The sequence below is a fragment of the Lutjanus erythropterus genome, chromosome 8 (assembly GCF_056507025.1).
Source record: "Lutjanus erythropterus isolate fLutEry1 chromosome 8, fLutEry1.hap2, whole genome shotgun sequence".
Classification (NCBI taxonomy): domain Eukaryota; kingdom Metazoa; phylum Chordata; class Actinopteri; order Lutjaniformes; family Lutjanidae; genus Lutjanus; species Lutjanus erythropterus.
Window position 1 is genome coordinate 18,058,892 of NC_139324.1, and position 22,695 is coordinate 18,081,586.

Here is a 22,695-nt window from a genome sequence, read left to right on the forward strand (position 1 = left end):
ATAGGAATGACCAATTAAAGGTGTGGGGAAATAATAGCGGCACACTACCAAGCTACATGTTTGGCCTTGTCACCCCACTTTAAGTCCCCTGAATAATATGTGCTGCCTGGAGGGGATGTCCCTTATATAAGCCTGTGGCTTCCTGAATGTGTGCAAATAAAAAAGAAAAGAAAGAAAGAACAAGAATTGGCATAATCTCATCTTCGTTCCTCTTTTAGTCCATGGCTCTTTCTGACTAAACCCTCATTTGTCCTGCATTGTATAAGAGGAAATCACTAATTGTAATGCAGCTGCTGTCAATTTTAAGTTAATTTGAGATTTGTAGCTCACAGTTGCTAAAGTTACAGATGGGCTTCTTAGAACTTGTGTAACTATTCTCAGTACCTTTTATGAATCGAAATGGAGCACACCGTTGCAATTGATCTTGAGACGAAGTTCAAGTAAAAATCTAAGAAGATTTTCATATATGAGGCCAAAAAATCATAAAGAAATGTTTTTTTTTACCAAGTTTGGTGTAGAGGAAGTCAACTGGCCTGCACAGACCACCATCCAGGACCTGCGGGATAAACTGGAACACCAAACGTGAGTCAAACCTCATATTAATCTTTTCTTAGTGGGGAGTTTCATATAGTTACATCTTTATTTCCTGGTATTATTCAACAGTAAATTGTGTTAGGTGCGTGTGAGAGAGCAAAGAGAATGAGCAAAAGCGAGCAGGCAAACAACCAGTCATAAGACAAACGCAGAAAATAAGTTGCACAACTTGAATCAAGATAAATTTGCATCTGATTTATATCTGAGTTCCCCTTTTTATTTGAGGAGGACAGTGCTGAATGGAAGCTCCTGTTCTTTCTCTTAACAGAGTTTCACCCTTGATGAATTCCAAAAGAGGCAAAGGGAATTCAGCTGGAGGTGAGCCGGTCCCAGCAAACACACGAGGCTCCTCGTCACATGTCTGCAATTTACATTCATTAGCACACAATGTGAACCTAAATGAGACAAATGCTCCTTTTCCATATGTACAGTAAAGGACCACAGACTGCGGCCCTGGACAGTTTTCAAGGTGGAAGAACTGAAACACTGGACTGAATCACACAACTTCAACTGTCAGGAGTTACCATGTATTTCTACCCCATTTTTCTGATAGGTCACTGTCCTGATCAGACGCACAAGTGTGTATGTGTGTGCATGTGAGGGTTATCCAGCTGTGAGAACAGATCTGCCCATTAATTAAAAGCGCCCAGAGGTCTCAGAGCCTCTGATTTAGATTTAACAGCCTGTTGTCCAATGAAAGTACATCAGAGCGTTTTGTGTGGAAGGATTTCAGTCGCCTGCACAGAGCTCTGACTTCAGCGCCATCCAGCACTTTGGGGATGAACTGGAACAAATTTTGAGTCAGGCCTTATCACCCAACGTTCCAAAATCTGGTGGAAAGTCTGAAACTAGATGAGTTGAGGTTTGGGTCTGGTGTCCGCATACTTTTGGTCCAGAGTCACTTACATGTAAGATGTCAAATAAAAGTGAAAGGTTCCATAATTTTCACTGAAATGAAGTGAAACTGAATTGTAGAGCAGCATTAAACAAGACATTCTCAGATGATATATAAACAACAAAACTGCACTGGAGTACATGTACATGCTACATTTCACCACTGAATGGTGTTTTGAGAAGGAAAGAACAACAGTATGGATGCACAATAAATACTAGGGCAGGTAATTTATTGGCTGGGAATGAGAAATTTACTTATTATTCACATAATGAAATTATTGCTGATAAATGTTATCTATAATAATATCTGATTTGACAGATCATGTCAAAGCATTAAATGTGAATTTGTGGAGTAAAATTTTCTGTAAAAGCAAAAGTATATTTGTGAAGTTTTTGGATGATAATAAACATCTGAAGAGTCTGAACAGGTCTTTGTTTCTGTTGTAATAGTGATATCAGTTAGATTTGCTTTGGTCAGAGCTATGCAATATTAAATCATCCATCTTTGCTCACTACATCTTAGCGTTTCTAACCCTTGGTGTGAATACACTACAGGTTGAAGTTATTTTTAAAATGTGAAATAATCAGTTATCTAATCAGTATCGACAATGAGAAGCAGTGCCTGGTTGCATAAATGACCATAAGATTCAAAGTTGAAGAAAAGATTCTGCACTTTTCATGTGGCTACCCAATCAGTGCTGATGGTAAATGTTGTCATGCGAAGGAATAAATTCTGCAGTGCTGCTACACTGACTGAGAAAAACAGAGTTCTTCTGCTGCAAAACCTGTTGTTACAGGATGTTTCAGCTTGGATTTCTAGTGTCCGTCTTTGGGTAGCCAAGGGGTGTATTTTTGCCACCTAAGGCTATATTTTGGCCAGTAAAGAAGCTATAAAAGCTAGCATGGTGATAACACAGCGGCATGGACGTGGGAGTCACAAGCTCACCCACAGTGCATCCTGGTACATGTAGGCACTGCTGCACGGCTCTGTGAGCAGGAAAACTCACTTTTCTTGGCCAATGTAGCAAAAAATGAGGAACTTATTGCTTCAATTGACTCCATCTACCATCCAAGACATCTTCACGAAAAACTGCTAAGTTTTCAGTTTAAGTTTGTCCCTTAAGCAACATATTTCCCTAAGCTCATGGGTTCACTTAGGAGTGTTGCATAAAGCCTCTCAGGCTGTTTCCTTGCCCACGGCTGTGACTGTCGTAATACAGAACATGTGCACTTCAGAAAAATGTCAAACTGGACAGAACATGAGAATGCTGTTCTCCTCAAACAACATGAACAATATGAGAAGCAAGAATGTGATCTGCAGTAAATTTAAGGCAGCCATAAAAAAATGCACACAAGCAGAAGATGTGGACAGATGTAAGCTAACTGACAAAATCAGAGTGAGAATTCTGCTGTGAAAAGAACTGCAAATGAAGTCATGACAAAACATGAAATTATTACTGTAACAGCAAGAACAACAGACAAACATTGACAGGAGTTAACAATTCAATAAAACAATTCAGACAAAGTTAGTATATGAGACAGAGTTCGGTTAAGATTTTGTTAGTCAGACTCAACGGATGCAAACGGTGAGTTTAAGTCTGCCATTGGTCATCCTGGGTTTAGCACTGTCAAGGGCATGTACGATTTGTAGTTTAATATGGTTTAGTTTATTCGAAAGAATCGAGCAATACCTGCACATATGGCATTGTCACAATGAAGTCCAAGACTTATTTCCATTGTGATTGGTTTACAGAAATACACATACAAAGGAAGGGCATTTTTCCCTGTTTTTTAAGTTTGAGTATAAGTCTAGGAGGATTTTCATATATGAGGCCCAAAGTCCACAAAGAAATGGTTTTTTACCAAGTTTGGTGTAAAGGAAGTCAACTGGCCCACACAGAGCACCATCCACCGCCTCTGGAATGAACTGGAACACCAAACGTGAGTCAGACCTCATATTAATCTTTTCTTAGTGGGGAGTTTCATATAGTTACATCTTTATTTCCTGGTATTATTCAACAGTAAATTGTGTTAGGCGCATGTGAGAGAGCAAAGAGAATGAGCAAAAGCGAGCAGGCAAACAACCAGTCATAAGACAAACGCAGAAAATAAGTTGCACAACTTGGATCAAGATAAATTTGCATCTGATTTATATCTGAGTTCCCCTTTTTATTTGAGGAGGACAGTGCTGAATGGGAGCTCCTGTTCTTTCTCTTAACAGAGTTTCACCCTTGATGAATTCCAAAAGAGGCAAAGGGAATTCAGCTGGAGGTGAGCCGGTCCCAGCAAACACACGAGGCTCCTCGTCACATGTCTGCAATTTACATTCATTAGCACACAATGTGAACCTAAATGAGACAAATGCTCCTTTTCCATATGTACAGTAAAGGACCACAGACTGCGGCCCAGGACAGTTTTCAAGGTGGAAGAACTGAAACACTGGACTGAATCACACAACTTCAACTGTCAGGAGTTACCATGTATTTCTACCCCAGTTTTTGGAAATGACATGATCTGACAGGTTGCTGTCAAGACCAGTCACACCATATGTAAGTCAGTGAAGATGCAGAGGGCTGCAAGCAGATTTTTTTCCCCAATTAATTGGTTAATTATTTAGCCTATAGGCTGGTTTGCACCCGGCCTCATTTGCATTATTTCCCATGATGCAGTGCTGAGAGTTTAAGTTTGCAAGAATGGTTCATATTTAAACCCGATTAAATCATGGTTCAATTCATTATGTTGCAGCAAACTAGCTTAAAATTAAGAGTGATTAAATTTAAACCTCAGTTTAGTTTTTATTCTAAACCTAATTAAATTTAGTTCTTAATTCTTTAAACTCCGATTTAAAATGTCATCCAGTATTAACTTTAAATTTACACTTGAGCACTTGTTCAAACAGCCTCTCAGTTGCTGTGCCATGCCATTTTTAATATTCTATTATTTGGGTATTTAGGCATCTGCATAGACTAACTCTTCCATTAGCAGCAAACAATCTAACATTTTGTTTAGAAATTTCAGATGAAAGTTTAATGGTTTTCTCTCCTCTTAAAGGCTACTTACTAGGTTCAGGCAGCACTCAAATTAATTTTTTATTCATTTATTTTAATTTGGGTAAGCAAACAAATACATAGGCCTACTGATTAAGCTTAACGCTAAACTTGGATTTACTTGACTGAGATGATTTTTAATGACTTTTTTCATTTTTAAAAAGAGGTGTAAAAAAAAATCTGTCACAAGTTTGCTTGTTTGGTCTAACCAACAGTTCAAAACTAAAATATATTTACTTAACAATGGTTTAAAACAAAGAAAAACATCAATTCTTCATATTCAAGAAGACATAAACCCATTCATTTTGACATTTCTTACTGATAAATGACTGAACCAATAATAAACAGAGAAGAGAATAATGAAGAAGTTTAAAAGAAAAAAAATCACCATGTGGCAAAGCTGTTAACAATGCGTAGATAAACACTGACAACATACTGATTTTTTAAGATGTCAGAAGCCAAGAAGGTTGGAGACCGCTGATTTAATGTCTTGTATTTCAAAAGCTTGTTATATTCATAACATATATCCATCACGTTGAATTGTCATCTGAAAAATAAATGTAGTGGAGTGGAGTTGAACTATAAAGTAGAATAAAATGGACATATTCAAATGAAGTACCAGTACCTCTAAATTCCACTTAAAGCTACGGTTTCCTCCACCATAACCACAAAATATAATGTCAAAAATGAAATTAAAATCTAAATAAAATTCTCCTCCCTCTTCCTTTTAACTGACAAACGTACCTCTCGCTGCGTCTTTGTCTGGAAAGGTTTAGGTTTTTTCGTAACCAGTACATTTACTCAAATACAGCACTTCAGCAAACATACTTAGTTACTTTTCACCACTACATGCAGGACATTAACAGGAACAAAAGATAACAAGATTCAAGATTCACTTTATCCTTACTCAGGGTGGGAAATTTATCTTGGACTTATCACCCATACTGCAGTCATAAGATACAATGTCTTCCATTAACAAACAATACACATACAAAGTTTCTTAAAAAAACACACACACAAAATAAACAAGCAAACATATCAGCAATAATGATACAAACAAAGGAGGACCCTGTTTCCTAAGGAACCTAAATTGCAACAGGCCAGCTGCAACCTCCACAACCTCAAAAAACTTGTCATAAATACATGTCAAAATACTACTACAAAATAAATACATCAGAATAGCGTTCTAAATTAAATATTGTTGTGCTGCAGAGATGTCACACTCTACAGACTTAAAGCGATAGTTCACCCAAAAATGAAATTTCACTCAAATCTGCTCACCCCTGTGCTGATGTGAGGATGGGTGAAGATCTCCAGTTCACAAAACACTTCAGTGGAAAACAGCGTTGCAGCCAAATCCAGTACAACTGAAGTGAATGGTGACCAGTTTTAAAATGTAAAAAAAAAACACAAAATGTCTCCATACTGCTGGTGTGGTATAATCCAAAAGGTCTGTAAGCTAAGACATTAAAATTTTACTCAAAAAGACGTCATTTACACCGTGTCTTTAGCCTAAATGTCAACTGTAGCCTCTGATCCGCATGCACACTTTTGTTTTGAGTATTGAAAGCTCGTTTTGACCAATTTTTGATTTAATATTGAAATTGTGACACCACTACTATCAACTGTCACTGCAAGGACCTGTGCTGTTTGACCCCTTTAATCTTCCATGCAGTTTGCATCAGCCACAGCATCAGCTTAACAGAAAGATTTCCAAATCAAGCTGCAAAGCTACATCTCATAAAGAACCAACATGTCTGTCCAATAAAAATAATAATAATAATAATAAAAATAAATAAATAAATAAAAATGATGAAATACAAGTGAGTCTTTAAAAGTTCTTTGGCCATTGAAAAGTTCTGGGGAAAAACATGAATCCCCAATTTGAAACTGAGATCTGAGGACATCAAGTTTTCATATAAACAGAAAATATCACTTTGAAAGAGGAAAATATATACTTGTGCCAAATCATTTTGCTGTTGAACCCCAGTCTGAGAAAGGAAACCACTGTAGAAGTGGGGTTTGTTGAGAGAATATTCAACACGCGGTGCGTGTATGTGCGTGGGTGTGGGTGGGTGTGTGCGGGGTGGTGGGCGTGCGCGTGAAGGCTATCCAGCTGTGAGAACAGATCCGCCCATTCATCGAAAGTGCCCGAGGGTCGCGCAGCCTCCGACTGCAGATTGACCAGCCTGACGTCCAATGAGAGCGCGGCAGAGCGTGACTCACCCTTTCCCGCCTCCAATGGCAGCGCGGTCGAGAGGCGGACCGCAGGAAGCACACTTGGTTGAATGGCCATTGAAGCAGCAATCAGCGGTAAATATGTTATGATGCCACGCTCCAAAGAGACACCGAGCGGACTGTCCGAGGATAAGGGAAGGAGCGCACGTTGGCACGGGGTGGACACTCTGTGAAATGCTGCCGCTGAGCGGCTGCGGAGTCGCTGCTGTGCGTGGAGTCCGGCTGCAAACCAAACCAGGAGTCGCTCTCTGGGGATTTGAGCGGTGATGGACAGCTGTTTGACATCGATTCGGCGTGGGGGTTAGGGATAAATTGACCGTGCAGTGACACAGGCGATACCATGGACCAAGGTGCTGTCTTTAGCGGCTGCCTGAGGAGGAGGAGGAGGAGCGGCTGCTGAGTTATCTCCTCCGCTCCCATCAGAGCCAAGTGAGCGAGGAGGATCGTGATGATGCTTTTTGGTCAAACGTCAAGCTCCCACCGCCGTCCAGGCTGCGATGTGTGCTCACTACAGGTGCATGAAGACCTGACGGGACCAAACATGGGATTCACCTTTTTATCTGCCTCCACCTCCGTCCTCTCTGTCCACAAACCGCTGACAGGAATACAGGAAACATGTCCGCAGATGTAACGGCTTCAACGCGGGGGATAATTGATGGTTTTGCGCTATGCTCTCTGGGGACTATCTGAGTTGTGTAATGGTTTTATTTCGTCTACAGTGCGCACTGCCGTGCAACCTCCCAATGGATGGCAGTTAATTGGGCTCAATGATGTAGAGCCAATTCCACCTGGATCTCATGTTCCCTCCTCTCGTGGCGGAACTGGCTCCCCTGTGACTTTTGCGCATGGTCAATTGTTTTTATTCCCAGAGCTTTTCGCCGCTCCCGGTTATTGCTTTGGTTGATTCCATCTCAGTTTTTAAAGATTTTAGAGTGAAAGTTTGCCTGTAAAACACTTGTCAGTTTTAGATTTAAAGCACCCAAGCTGTCAACAGTGACCAACTATGGAAAATTCAACGTATGAAAGAGACTTAATGTTAAATAGTTCCCTAACATAAAATTTCAGCCGAACAAAACTTTTCCCGCAGTGTTTGTTTAAGCACAGTTCTGTTGTTGTGTCCCGTCCTCCACCATGTCCAGATCAAACAGTGTCAGCCCACCCGGAGTCGCTGCGCCCGGGCTGAGGGGAGGGACCGAGCACAAATCAGCCTGGGGCGAGTCTGAGTCCGTGGCCAACGGGTGCCCATACTCAGCCAGATCCCCGCGCAAGAAGCTCACCCGCACCAACAGTCGGTGGAGGGAAGAGGATGATCCGGAGCACCGGCAGCCCGGGCGAGCCTCCACCACCGTTAGCAGGGTCAGCTTCAGGTCCAGGTCGGCTTGGCAGGACCATGGCGAGGAGAACCGAGACAACAAGCGCGCGTCCCCGAAACGTCCAGACGGCGAGGTGAGACCCAAGTCCGTGGAGTTGGGTCTGGAGGAGCGGAGAGCTAAGTCGAAGGGCGACGAGGAGGAGGTCATGCCCGAAGTGAACTTTTCTTTCGTGGCGTGCTGCACCAGCGTCATGCACATTTTCAAATCCAAGAAATTCCAGTCGGATAAGTTGGAGCGGCTCTACCAGCGCTACTTTTTCCGTCTCAACCAGAGCAGTCTGACCATGCTCATGGCGGTACTGGTTCTGGTCTTCACGGTTATGCTGGGCTTCCACTGCTCCGGTGGGACAGCGAGGCCGAGCGTGACTTATGTGGTGGTATTTTCTGTGGCCATCTTCCTCACACTCATCCTCATGGTAGTGTGCAACAGGAACGGCTTCCACCAGGACCATATGTGGATTGTGTGCTATGTGGTCATCCTGGTGGTGTTGGTGATCCAAGTGATCGGAGTGCTGCTCGTTCAGCCCAGAAGTGCCTCAGAGGGGATCTGGTGGACCGTGTTCTTCATCCATGTCATCTACACTCTGCTGCCTGTCAGGATGCGCGCTGCGGTCATCACTGGAGTTATACTTTCCGCCATCCACGTGGCTGTTTCTTGGATGTTAAACGGCATGGACGGCTTTCTGTGGAAACAGGTATGTGCAGGAAATGTCTTTTATTTATAAACTATAAGAATAATGTGCGCAGAGAGCCAAGATTTCACGCCTGCAGTATTGTACTGTGCGCAATAACGCACAGCACAACATTGTAAAAAGAAAAAAGTTTAGAAACCTTATGGTGTCAAGGCTCATAACTCAAACTCTTAATTTTTAAAATAAATTAAATCTCTCTCTCTTGTTGAGATTATTTACTTTTTTATTTAGATAAGTTGGAATCTTTGAGTTTTAGAAGCCCCCCACACATACACACACACATTTTATTTAAAAAAAATGTTCACAGTAAGCTGTAAACCTGATTTCTCAATATTTGGGTGACTGGAAATTAAATGGTTACAGTTTAAATTATTAACCATCATTCACTTTAATTTCAATTCGTTTACTCAAAATTTTTAAAAATACACTATTTTGGGGATTTAAAGAAAAAAGTTAATTGTCTCATCAAAGTGGTAGTTAGTCGGTAAAACTTTTTCAACACTTCAGAGTTTTGAGTTGGACTCAAAACTCAAACATCTTATGAAGCAATTTGTCTTGAAATCTTGCTTTTTCTTAACTCTCATTTTCACAGTGAACACTGGCATTTCCATTAAAGCTTCCTGCCGCTGAACTTGATTATTCTGCCAGTCAAACAGAAGTAGTAATATGATAATAATAATAATAATAATAATAATAATAATTTGATTTATTTCAAACATTTAAAAAAATGTAGAAAAACCCAATACAAAACAGAAACAAACAATAAATAATGATCAGACTTGCAATGAGAAACATAAATTAACGTTTGATGTCTGAAAATAAGTAGGAAGAAGCAATATGCTTGTCTAGCTTAATCCTAGTCTATACTAATGCATCAATAATCAAACTGTTACATAAATCCACTCTCCTCTCCACATAGTAATAATAACCTTTATTTAAATATCACTCTGCTTACAATGTCATAAAGTGCTTTAAGAAAAGAAATAAAAAGCAGATAAAATGAGAATAACATCAGAGAGAGCAAACACAACAAAACGAATAAGATGAAGTACTTAAGAATAAAAGAGTACACAAAACATGTTTGAAACATTTCCAGAAGCTTTCAGTTGTACCTGAACAGTAGTATGTTAATGAGTAGTCTGTACTATATGAGCAGATCTATTGTGGCTGGAAAGAGTTCCTCACAGCAGTGGCATGCACAGAGGTGCAGAGAGAGAGATGCAAGGTCAATTCTTCACACAGCGACTAAGGTCACAGTTTATGTTTCACAGTGAACGCTGCTGAGGTCAGACTCTCCCAAAGTTCGTATTCATCATATCAAAATGACAAAGATGCACAGGAGATCCAGAGTTGTTTGAGAGAGACTAGGGAGGCTGTGAGATGCAGCCATGTGGAGATCATATGATGACGGGCTTTTCACCACTTTTTTCAAGTGTGGCCATTCAAAACAAGTTTAAAGGCAAAATATTCATTTCCAAAAGAAGTGCAGTTTTAAACATAGTCCCTTTTGATCATCTCTTATGACCCACTAGAAGTGTGTGTTGGTGGCTGTAGTCTTTCAGAAACCCTGCCCTCTAGTCCTGTAGTTCATATTTTCTCATTATTTTGCTATGCTCGGGAGTCGGGGTGCTTTATCAACCCAAAATGTCGACATCTGATGCTCTGGGAAAGAGACTCAGCAATCGGCTATCTTTCTGGCGCGTTTATGAACAGCTCGGACAGATTCCACTGATTGTACCTTCAAACACTTCTGCCCTCAGAGGTGGTCCAAACTAGATTATTTGAACCATATGATGACCAAAGTTTAATTTTTTCCCACAGGTTTTCTACTAACCAAACAGCTTTTTGGTTAGCTAGAAGTTAGGTGCACTTTGACTGATCTTTAACGCTCAACCATTTTCTGGCAGTCTGCCTCTTTGAAGCCAAAAATAAGTTCATTCTTCCTACTTGACACTTTTTCATCAATCATTAACAATAATTGGGGAAGCAACTAACTAGAGAGGATCTAAGTTGACTTTTAGTAAAACAAATGTTCAATGAATCAACAAATTCTTTTTTATTTGTTTTCCCTACATAAATCATATTCATTCAACTTTGTTTCACTCTCTAGTTTTCCCCTGGATCCACAGCCCCCTCTGGAGTGGCTCTATGCCTCACAGTTTGACAACCACTGTGTCTTCTAAAGAGGCAACTAGGCAGAGCAGGGGGGTATTCGAGGGGGGGATATTAGGGCAAACATCATACTTGGAAGAGAGTCTGGAAAAAGGGGTATTAAAGGAAAAAAAGAAACAGATAAATCAAATAAGTGATGCTTTTTTCCTGGCCTGTATCTGCTCTTTGTTATGGTTGCAGGCTATTTCTTTAACAAACATAAAATAACTTAATTGATGAATTGAGCTTGTGATTGGTAGATAAAGACTTTGCTATGGGATTTAGCTGCTGGTTGCCACGGGAACTGTATCAGCTGCCTTGTTGCTCCCCAGGCGTGCAGTTTAGCACAAGTACATTCATACAAACTGCAGTCAGAATTTCCTTTGTGGTCCGAGTTGCTTGAAGTTTTCTATTTCTTTTGAAATGTGACTATAGGCAGTGTTGGAAGAAGAATTCAGACCTTTTACTTCAGTAAAAGTACCAACACCTCAGGGTAAAATTACTCTACTACCAGTTAAAGTCTTGTCCATGAAATTTCAGACACAGTGAAAAATGTTAATGACGGTTTCCTAAAACCCAAAATTCTCAAAGGTCTTGTTTTGTCCACAATTTAGTGTACTGTCAAGGAGTGAAAAAAACAGAAAATATTCACATTTAAGAAGTTGAAATCCGAGAATTACAAAAATTAATTGTGTATCAGAACACGTGGCAGATTAAAGTTGACAACTAACTGATTAAACAACTAGTTGTTGCAGCTCTTGCAGCAGCATTTTATTTTGTTTTAAGCTTGTGACTAGTTTTTATACTATGGGGCATTTACATAATGTCTATGATAGTCTCTAGTCGTTTAAACGTAGAGAATCTGACAAATCTTCATTATTTCACAGCTTCCTGACTGATCAGTATCTGAAAAGACAATGGACAGTTAAAATCTGGAGGGACATTAGGCCATTTTTCAAGCTAAATTAACATTTAGCTGTGAGACAACAGCTAATGTTAGCATTAGCCACCTGCTAGCTAACATTATCGTTTGAAAGTGTTTCGTGATATGATAGGAAAGGCATCTCATTTTATCTGTTGATATACCAGAATTAAATGATGCCTTTCTTATAATATCGTGTAACTTTATCAAATGTTAATGTGAACTGGGGGATGTTTAATGCTAATGTTAGCTGTTGTCTCACAGTAGCTACTGTGTTATCAAATATGTTGTTTTAGCTTGAAATATCGCCCTGTGTCCCGCTCTGGATTTTTATTGTCCATGGTCTCTTCAGTGGCTGATCAATCAATACTTGATGAAATGATAATTATTTATCAGATTTCATATGTTTACAGCTTACAGCCTGAAACACAGCAGTACAACAGCATTTTAGCTTCCAACCCTGAGCATAATGCCAAAGGAAAATGGCTGCCGTGTGACTATGGTGAATTGATAACACCTGTGTTTACAGTACTATTTTATGTCAATATGGCTGCTGTGAAAAAAAAGTCCTTTGTAGTGCAGTCGAAGCGAAAAGCTGCACAAAATGGAAATACTAAGTTTAGTAGAATTATCTCATAACTATACTTAAGTACAGTAACTGAGTTAGTGTGTTTAGTTACTTTCCATTGCTGATTACAGGTGAAGCACAGAGGATGTAACTTTTTTATATTGGACTTTAATTTGGAAACATTTTATAACAAATAAGAAAAAAATAGATGGTCTGAGGTGTGTCCAACATTACCAAAGGTCAGAATACTATCATGATCTTCTGTTGCATGGTTTTAATAAATCTGATTACATTCACCTCTACTGTTACATCTCATTGTGATTGATAATGCAACATGACACACATCTCAGCAGCCAATGTGTCACAGTCACACGTTCATTCAGCTCTTTCTTTCGTTCATTAAGGGTGAGTAGTAATTGTTACAGTACAATGTACACAGTGGCTTCCTGTCAGGATGGATTGCGTGTATTGTTTGTTGTTTGTTGTAGTATTCCTGTCACAGACTCTTTCACGTAATGACCTCAGTGCAGAGGATGTTTATCTGACATTTGGGGTTTCATGTTTTATTTTTGACCGGGTTTATTCATAACATCTTTAAGCAACAGCTTAAATATGCAGATAATCTAAATCCTGCTCTTAACCTTTAATGTTGGCCTCAAGCACTTTTCTAACCATGGATTTGAATCATATTTAGGACTAATTATTTTATTATAAAGTAAAGAACAGACTGCGGGTTAAATCCCTGAGATGGAAGCTGTTTTAAATAAGAAAAAGTTGTTTGCTCTTAAAGCTTTGGAAAGACTGATTTCAGGTTGTTTGTTTTACTTCGTCTGGGCTTGTGGTAAACTTGCAGTTGATTGTTTCAGGGGATACTGGTTTAATGTGCTGCTGAGCCTATGTGTTCCTCATAAAATCCTTATGCCTTGGGTAGTATTTTTACAACGTCAATATTACTTTTAAAACATTTCTCCAATGCTGCTGGACTTTGTCTGTAATAAAGATGCTTACCCAAATGGTTTAATTTTCCACCACTATTATTTAAACTTGCTCTAAATTGAATCGTCTACTGAAATCTACAGCTCTATATTATTAACCCCAAACTGCTCTCTGTAGTGTGTTTGTGTGTGTTGTAACTTATAACTCCGCAGCTCCTCTCTCCCACCACATTGTTTGGGCGACTCACTCAGTAAACTGTTTTTATCAGGGCTTTCTGCTGGTCATAAACATTTTCTCTAACAACTCTTCTATAGTAAGTGCTTCTATTAAGAATGATTATGGAGATAGTTACCCATTGTTAAGGTCTTTTGAGTCTAAGGACCTCCCTGAAATGAGATGATTTAATTCAAAAGAGGTTTACACTTGAATCTTGAAACGCATTATTTGGCCAAAAGTATGTGGAGACGCCCGTCTATGTACTTTGTTGTACTGTTGGTCTGGGGCTTTCTTTCATGGTCTGGGCAAGGCCCCTTTGTTCCAATGAAGGGAAGTCTTGAAGGGATAGTTTGGATTATTTGAAGTGGGGTTGTATGAGGAATTTACTGATAGTCAGTGTATTAGCTACAGCAGATGGTGGTCGGCGTGCCCCAGTTTGGAGAAGCAGAGAGGAGAACTGCTGTGGAGCAACAAAACATATTTTAGCCCCTTAAAAAAGACCTACCTAAAAAAATCAATATCAGTTTAAGTGTGTGCGCCAGACTTAAAATAGTTTCACTGCTTTACTCTGCCGTCAGACAGCCATTTCCAGCTGCTGTAGACAGGGACAGCAGCAAAACGCCACAGAAGTTAACTGCTTAATATGCTGATACTGATGTAGTCATTTTCTTTAGTCTAGATTTTAGTCAGTGGCCTATCAGGTAAACTAGGTCTCCAACATGATGTTAGTGAAAGCATAAAACATACATTTTAGATGAATTAGCTTGAGATATACACTTTGAAATAACATCAAGAAAACAAAAGAAAATATTCAACATGTTCCTGCCACGGTTTTCTGCCAGTTATTATAAAAAAGCATTCTGATTATTCTATATCAGCAGAATAATGTCTATATGGATAGAAGGTTCAGGTCTCTATAGTTTTCGCCGTGTTGGATAAATAAATAGTATGTTAGTCTACTTTTGAAGCCTTACAGAGGGTCAGACATGAGCTATTTAACAAAAGACAGCATGCTCCATAAATCAGAAAAAGATGTCTAACACTATATCTGGGCTGCCAGCTTCAGAAAGAGAACATGAAGTTACACATCATTGAAAAGCCCAATGAAAATGAACAGTTATGACTACTTATTCAGTCATCATCAACATGCAAAGAATGTGTTTAACACTGGAAAGGACGTTGGATTTCACTTTTTCATGTTTTTGTTTCTTTGGGGAATCTAATGTTTGGTTACATAAGCAGAAACCAGGCTGATAGTTTAGTTTTTTTGTGTGTGAATGGCATGTGACCCCGCATCTATTTGTATTTTCTGTGAAAGCCACATTGTCATTTGATGTGTTGATGTGAGTGTGTGGGAACGAGCTGCTGTATTTGTTGTTCTTTCCTCACCATGCTGTTGTTTTTAGCATATCTGTTCTCCCCTATTTACATAGGACCCAGCTCCTCTCTCAGTTAGACCACCGCTGTTTGTGTGAGATCCCATGATAATGACATTTCTTGTACATTGGTTTCTTGGAAAATGCTGAGTTTCCCCAAGTCTTTATATAGAATCAGTCTTGTAACCTTTTATTTCACTGGACTTAACACCTGTACCGGAAATCACTGGATTGCAGTTTCACTTTCATTTTCAATACTGATACGGTTGTTTTTTTCTTTGCAGACGCCATGAGAATCCAGGTGTCAGGAACCAACAGTGCTATTTACATCTGAGTGCAAATATCCAATGTGGCTCTTTGCACCCCTGTGTATATAGTTTAGCAATGTAAAAACAGTCACCCAGTTGTCTGTAGACAAGTAGCCAATGTGGCTATTTACACCCGCATGGCAGAGATAAACCATAGTCTTTTCTTAAACCTAATCACGTGATTTTGTTACCTAAACCTAACCAAACTTGGGCTGAAAACTGAATATAATAATAAAAACCGCAAAATAATAAGTAAACTAAGTTAGATTTAAAGTAAACACTGACTTCTACTTTAACACGAGACTCAAACCCCAGTTTCCTGGAGGTGAGTCCTGTGTTTAACCCATTCATAACCCATAACCCCCCTCTCTACTGAGACTTTGTAGCTCATTAGAGCTAAACTAGGCGATCTGGTGTAAATGGCTCAATTGCTGCCATGTGACTGTTACTCAGCGTTTTTTTATTTGTATTTTTTTTTTGGTGATACATTTCTTACATAGCTTTTCTTCTTTTAGCTCTCCATTAGTTTAACTAGTAAACATCTACAGAAAATCTGAGATGAATTAACTTTCTCATTGTCACTCTTCACTTGATGTGGCCCCAAAGCCGCCCTGTCACCAGTAGAGTATCAACCATGTGATTCACCTCACTAATATTGTAGTTCATGATGCATGGAGGACTATATTTGAAAAGAAGCTTTCAGCTGCAGTGCCCTCATCTTTGTTGAAATTCCCAGAGATGACAATATCCAAGTGACACTTAAAACACAGGTTTGTTTGGTAAAGAGAAAACAATGCTGTTCGAACCCTGGTAGCACCAGATAACAACACCGGGTGGATTTAAATGTGAGTGGGTGTCTACCTGTGTTTCGTTTTGCCAAACCCTGAAGCTTGTTGAGACTGAATAGGAAATGACATTGCAGCACAGTTTGTTTCATAAGGACAGTACAAGGAGACCAATTTTGACAGGATATGATGCAGGACAGAAGTCTTGTCCTGCTGTGACCTTTTCCAGGAACCCAGGAATTTTTTTTAGGAGTTCATCCTGTAAGCAAGTATTTGGTGATTGAAACATCAAAAGGTCTAAAGGTGACTGGGTTAATACAGGGCTAAGTTTGGTTAAAAACTAAACATTTTTAGCAATCCAAAATTTATACGGACTTTAGACAAACAAAATTTGTATTTTTCTCTAAAGATGTAGAACAATTTTAACCCATGCACCAAGGCAGCTTTTGACTTGCAAATCATCAAACCATTCTAGTACTTTATGACAGCTTAGGAAGCTTAAGGTGGAGTTTGCGGTGCTCAGCTGCAGTCACTTGTGTACAGCAATGTTATTGACATCTGAAAGAGTAGATTACTGCATGTAAAGTTTTCAGATTCACAATGGACAGTTAAAATAAAGGATAAAGATTAATTTGACAGAATCATTGATACTGTATTTTATATCCCCTGCATTTTTCTCACTTGTGAAATCCCAGCACCCACATTATCCACAATGCACTATCACAACTTTAGGGTAGTTTAGGGCCAGCCAATGTTGACTCATGTGACATCACGTGAGACAATCAGATTAGATATCAGATTTTTTATACAGCTTTCACAAATGCAGTAGGTACTCCCCGAGCTTTGACAGACTTCGATCTGTACAATCAGTTCCCCTTTAAAGGTGGAATATGTTACGTCATAGCGTTTGAGTCAAGGCAGTCGATGTAAAGCTAAGACCGTTATTCCAAAAACAAAAGCCTGCTGATCTGAAAATACACATTCTGGACTTCAAGTTCAGGGACTTTCTGCCTTACTACTTTTGAGACTCTGTTGACATATTGTTCAGTTTAACTGTTAAATGACTATTTAAAATAATTCAGTGTTAATTTTATCTTCATAAATAAAAATGAAACGGGTAGTGTGGCCAAAACAAAGACAGGCGTTCTGCACCAGAATGGAAATTTCAAAGTAGAACATCCTGGCTGTAGTGTTGTTATCAGTGAGACCAGTATTTCAACTTAGTGTTTTTCCTTTCCTTTATATCAGGGTAATTTTATGATTTAGTACAGTAAATATATTGCACATTTCTCCTTAAAATGACCAATTGAATCATTGAATTCCTCCGCCTTCCAATCAGTGTTAAAAAAAAAAAAAAAAAGCAAGAGCAATAAACACAGTAGCCAAGTGAGAGAACCACAAGTCAAACAGTTTTGTATGGTAAGGAAAAAAAAACACTGGAAAAACTCTATATATCCCTTTTACATTGGTTTGCCTTTCTGGTGTCACCTCTGCATATCTCCTTTTCAACATCCATCATGAGTAACAACACAATTACTTTGTTTTGTCATCTCAAATCTATACTGTGACAATTCTCAAGATATGGTGGAAATGCAAGCATGATTGTGTTGAAGGAACTCCTGAGTTATTTCCTAAGTTTGTTTCTGCGACTATGTGGTTGCTTCCATTCTTCTTCTCTGCCCCCTCCTGAAATTCAGGGAGGAGGGCATATAAGCGGACCAGTTGCAGTTGGCAGGATGCCAGTGGTAACAGGGTTCTCTGCCTGTCTAATTGAATTGCTTGGTGCCCATAACGTGTGGAAATTCAAAACAGATGTCCACATCATCTCTCTTCCTTTACCTGCCTTCTTAAAGCAATCTCTCCTGGTCCCGACCTGCTTCAGGATATGCTTTTAATTTCCCTGTGAGACCCCTGGAGGACGAGCTACATGTGCTCCAGAGTGATGAGAAAGAAGTGTCCCTCGTGAAAACTGTCTAAATCAGACTCTAAACATCAGATTTCACATTGATGGGTTCACCTTTAATCCTCATCCCCTGTGACAGCGGGCAAATTTCTGCTGCTGTTTGCTTTGTTTAATTGTATTTCACAATGAGAGCCGCCAGAGGCTGAGGAGCATGACAGACGATGCTGCTGTTTTAGAGACCATATTTGAACCAAACATGGACGCAAGGCAAGCCTGAGTACCTTTCAGAAACCGCTGCTGACGCATTCCCCTGCGAGTCCAGAAAACTGTGCTCGGTGCTCTTGTAACTTAGCAACAGCTTCTATTTCACAAACACCATCCAACTCCTCTCATAGTTTCCCTGGGAGCACCTGTGTGTGTTTTTTACCTCCAGCCATGGACTGCGTGCACATCATTTGGTGTACTGGGTCCGACTGAGACAGATAAGTTGTGTGGACTCCTCATATCGTCGTCCCTACGCACTGTGTGCAGGATATGTGCAATCCCTGCTGTGTAAATAAAACCATTATTTATAAAATCTGAGATACGGCCAAAAATACTTTTTGGTTTATAAGATTTTTAAAGGGACAGTTCATCCTCCAATGAAAAATAGACATATTTTCCCTCCTACCCGAAGTGCTATTTATCCATTTTGATAGTTGATTAGTGTGATTTGCCAAGTTTCTGCGATATTTGCTGAGAGATGTCTGCCTTTTCTCCAGTGTAATAGAACTAGATGACACTTGTCTTGTGGTGCTCAAAGTGCCAAAAAAGTACATTTGAGAAACTCGACAGCAATGTGTTTTTCCAGAAATTATGACCCATTTACTCATATGCACATACAGTACTATGTGTACAATTTAATGAGATCCAAGTGCTAAATAAACAGCTTAACTACTGTTGATGCACAAAGCAGCCATACTGGATTTTCTGCTCACTCCTTAAAATACATATTCATCAGTTCATCAGGTTTTTTTAAATCACAGTGCTACAGTGGTAGAGGGCTCAGTAGTTGATGTCTGTCAGGCATCGTGCTGTATGACGACATTAACCATCAGCCCAACTGTAACTGATGTCTGAGTGTTTTCTTTATTATTTAATAATGATTAGAGAAGGTGCTTGTAGTTTTGTTTCCATATCATAGAAATATCACTGCAGCAAATATGTGACATTTAAGCATGAGTAGATGCATGCTTCCCTCTGCACAGTGATAGTTGACACTGTCTGCTGAGAAAGGCTGAGAGATGTGGATGATTTTTTCTCCTTGTCAGACAACTTACTGCATGTTTAATAAAGAGAAAACATCCTCTACTTGTGATGTCTGCATGTTGCTGTAATTATGAGCAAATTCTTTGACAGTGAAATTAAAAAGTGAAGGATAGTTTCCACATTGTTGTGTTTCCACTGTGGTGAGCTGAATAACACTTGGCTGTTGGCTTCATTGCTTAATTCTGCTCATCTGACATTCATTAACTTTAATTTGTTTGTTTGCTATGTAGGAATTCTGACTCGTGGTGATATTTGTAGGGGGAAGTATAAGTAATTATGACACACATCTATAATATGAACTTATGCAATTCCCCTGAGAGCTTGTATTATAATAAGGCTGACCAGTCCAGTTTTGTGATGATGATGATTGTTACTGATGCTGTGGTTTTAGGTTAGGGAAGTAAATAATAATTGAATCAGTCTTCATTATTCTGAGCAAAATCAGTTTTTTTCATATGTAGACTAAATTGCCATTTTGATACCACTTCATTATTGAGTCTGACAATAGCCTCTTGTTAGCCTTTTTCTGTTTGGTATTGGTGTGTTTTCACCCTAAGCAACAGGATGTGGCTGATATATCCAGAAGCTTTGTTAGCAGTGGCTAGGAGCCATTAGCCTGGTGTTTATTACGCATATTATTGTGCAATTTTCTTTTCAGCTTACACTGGGAACTGCTCAGGCTGTTATATTTATAGCATTTACCACTGAGACTGATATGTGCTCTCAGTGTGATGCCGTTCATGTGCATCATACGCTAAATATTGTGAATATCAGCTCTTCAGCACTTAACATGACATCCTGACCTGAATGCAGGAGGTGAAGAGGATCATTGCTGCTGGTTATTTCCAGAAGGCTGGGGTCAAGTGTCCTGTATCAAGTGAGGAGGAGGATGATTGCGATCATTAATACTGTGTGACTGCATGGCCAGGTGATTGGAGGGGAGATGAGAGGGCATGCCATCCTACTTGTTGCCAAAATGACCATAAAGCATCCCCCCCGTCTCCATCTTCTCGTGCAGAGATGTTATTTAGCTGAATATGTTAGTCTAAATGTGATTTTTTTTTGGTCTGAATGCCCACTTAAGCTTTTTTTATCCCTTCACTGTCACTTTTTGTGTGTACAACTAAGCTGTTAATGCCTTTCAGAACCTTTTAAGACTACTTGAATGTAAATTGTTACATACATATGTACAATTCATTACACTGAAAGAACAAATGCAGCAAAATACAGAGAGTCTTTGGAGAGATCAGGGAGGCAGTGTGATGAAGCCAGGAGGAGGGTATAACAGCAGGCTTTTCATCACAATTACAAGTGTGGCATTTTAGAACGATTGTAACAGTTTCGCATTTAGATGTGGTCCTCATGTAGCTGATCATCACAGTGGAGGTTTTGTTTTTTTATTTAAACCCATTCTTATTGCAGGTTGTTAAATACTGACAGATTTGTTACACTCACTTGGCTTCTCATACTGATGCACAAGGTACCATCTAGTATCTGATCACATGTCCCCAGCAGCAGCCTTGGTTTGATTCCAGCGTGCTTCTCCCCTCAACGCTCTCTCTCAACCTGCCATTTCCTGTCTGTCTACAAGCTTTCCATGCAAATAAAGGCCAAAAGCCTTGTGATGCATGTCACATTATGTAACTTAAAACTGATAACATTTACCCCTGGTTTCATACTCCAGACTTTCTCACTCTTTATACTACGCTACCTGATGCTGATGGGTTAACATTTAAGTTACCCAGAAGACAGGTATGCGTCTCAAACAGATGCTGAAGTTTGCTTTGTGTGTCTGTATGACTTACCGAGGGACGTGGCAAAGATGGAAGAATGAGAATGGGCTGATTATGACTGCCATACCTGTAATAGTTGTGCATTTGATGCATTAAAACTTTGAATCTTGAACCTTGCTAGTGTGATTGAAAAGCATGAGAGTTGAGCTGAGGGTGTCTGTCTGCTGGCATTTATCTGTGCCTTAAATTGTTCAGAATTCAGTCCAGATTTTGATTGCACAATCTTTTCTGAAGGCTCTTCCATCATCAGCTTTAAATGGATTTTGATGGTCATTAGGAAACTCAGGTGGTACCAAGTTTTTACCCATTTAATGTGCTATTTGTATCCAGGGTCTTGATTACTGTCAGACATGGGAATGTTATTTCACGCCTCAGCCTTGTTAAGTCTGTGGTAATCTGCAGTGTTAACATTACTGGATGATGACACTTAAAGTTAGAACACGACCCTGTGGTTTGTTAGACTATGAGAAAATTGTTTTTCCAACAAGTGATCTGAGAACTGACTAAACCACTGAGATATAATATTAGGCAATAACTAATTTACCCAGGAAGTAAACAGTTTTCACCCACACACATTTTATTGTTAGTCACTTTATTTTTAGAGCAAATTCAAAAACCAAAACATGCTAAAAAGACTCTAAATTTGTGTAAGCAGTGTACAAGTAAAGGAGTTGCGCAGTTGTGCAAGTAGAAGTTCTTTCTTTGTCCACAATAGCTAATAAATGATAGGCATGCATAGGGCAAAATGCTCACTTGGGCTCTTTTTTTCACCCTTCTCATTCTTCCTAGTGAGCCTCATAGCACTTATATATTGAGTCTGGCCTGTATATCAACCAAGCATTCCACTTTGAGTGGACCTATGAAACAGTTGTGAAGCACAGCACACATCTATTACCAGTAGACATTTTTTAAATGCATTTATGTAAGAAAGACTGTCGTCACTATCCAGACTAGAGACAGAGGAGCGTTTTGAGCTGTTTTACTTTAAAACCACTGTTTCTTCCTCATCAGTCTCTGTGCAAGACTTCACACCAGCTTTCAGTAATTATCTCTGCCAGGCGTAAGCCTTGAGGGGATCATGCGTTTGGTTGTGTGTTACATCTGTCTGTCTTTCAGAGGCTGTAGCACGCTCTGTGAAGGTAACAGTATCATATGAAACTGAAGATGATCCAAGGTATTCATTAGAACCAACCGTGTCATGTTGGGAAAGGGGCTAAATAACACGCCAAATTTAAGTTTTGGCAAGGGAAAAATTGGCATAGCTATTTTCAGTGGGGTCCCTTGACCCTTCATCTCAGTATGTCTGAATGAAAATAAATTCGGTGGGTACCCACACCTCTCCCAGTCACAGACATGCCCACTTTATCCTAACAATTATTATAAGGATAAAGTGGGCATGTCTGTGAGGGATGTCAAACTTAATCACAGAAGGGGCCAAAATTTAAAACACAGTCTAAGTTGCGGGTCAAACAGGATTAAACATTTATTGAACAGTTTTTCTTCAACAATAACATAAAGCAAAATAAGAATATTTCAGCTCAGAATATTTAAACTCACATGTTAAGCTCACATATCTAGTCAGCAACAGTATT

General features: G+C 39.4%; 1 protein-coding gene across 1 annotated transcript in view; it reads left to right on the plus strand.

Moving 5' to 3' along the window:
* The first annotated feature begins 6,360 nt into the window (after positions 1-6,360).
* The window catches only part of adcy5 (adenylate cyclase 5), a 116,842-nt gene continuing 100,507 nt past the window's right edge, over positions 6,361-22,695 (plus strand). Inside the window, exon 1 of the mRNA XM_084724796.1 lies at positions 6,361-8,840. Coding sequence (XP_084580922.1) covers positions 7,905-8,840 — 936 coding nt within the window. The 5' untranslated portion in view covers positions 6,361-7,904. The remainder of the gene's footprint in view (positions 8,841-22,695) is intronic.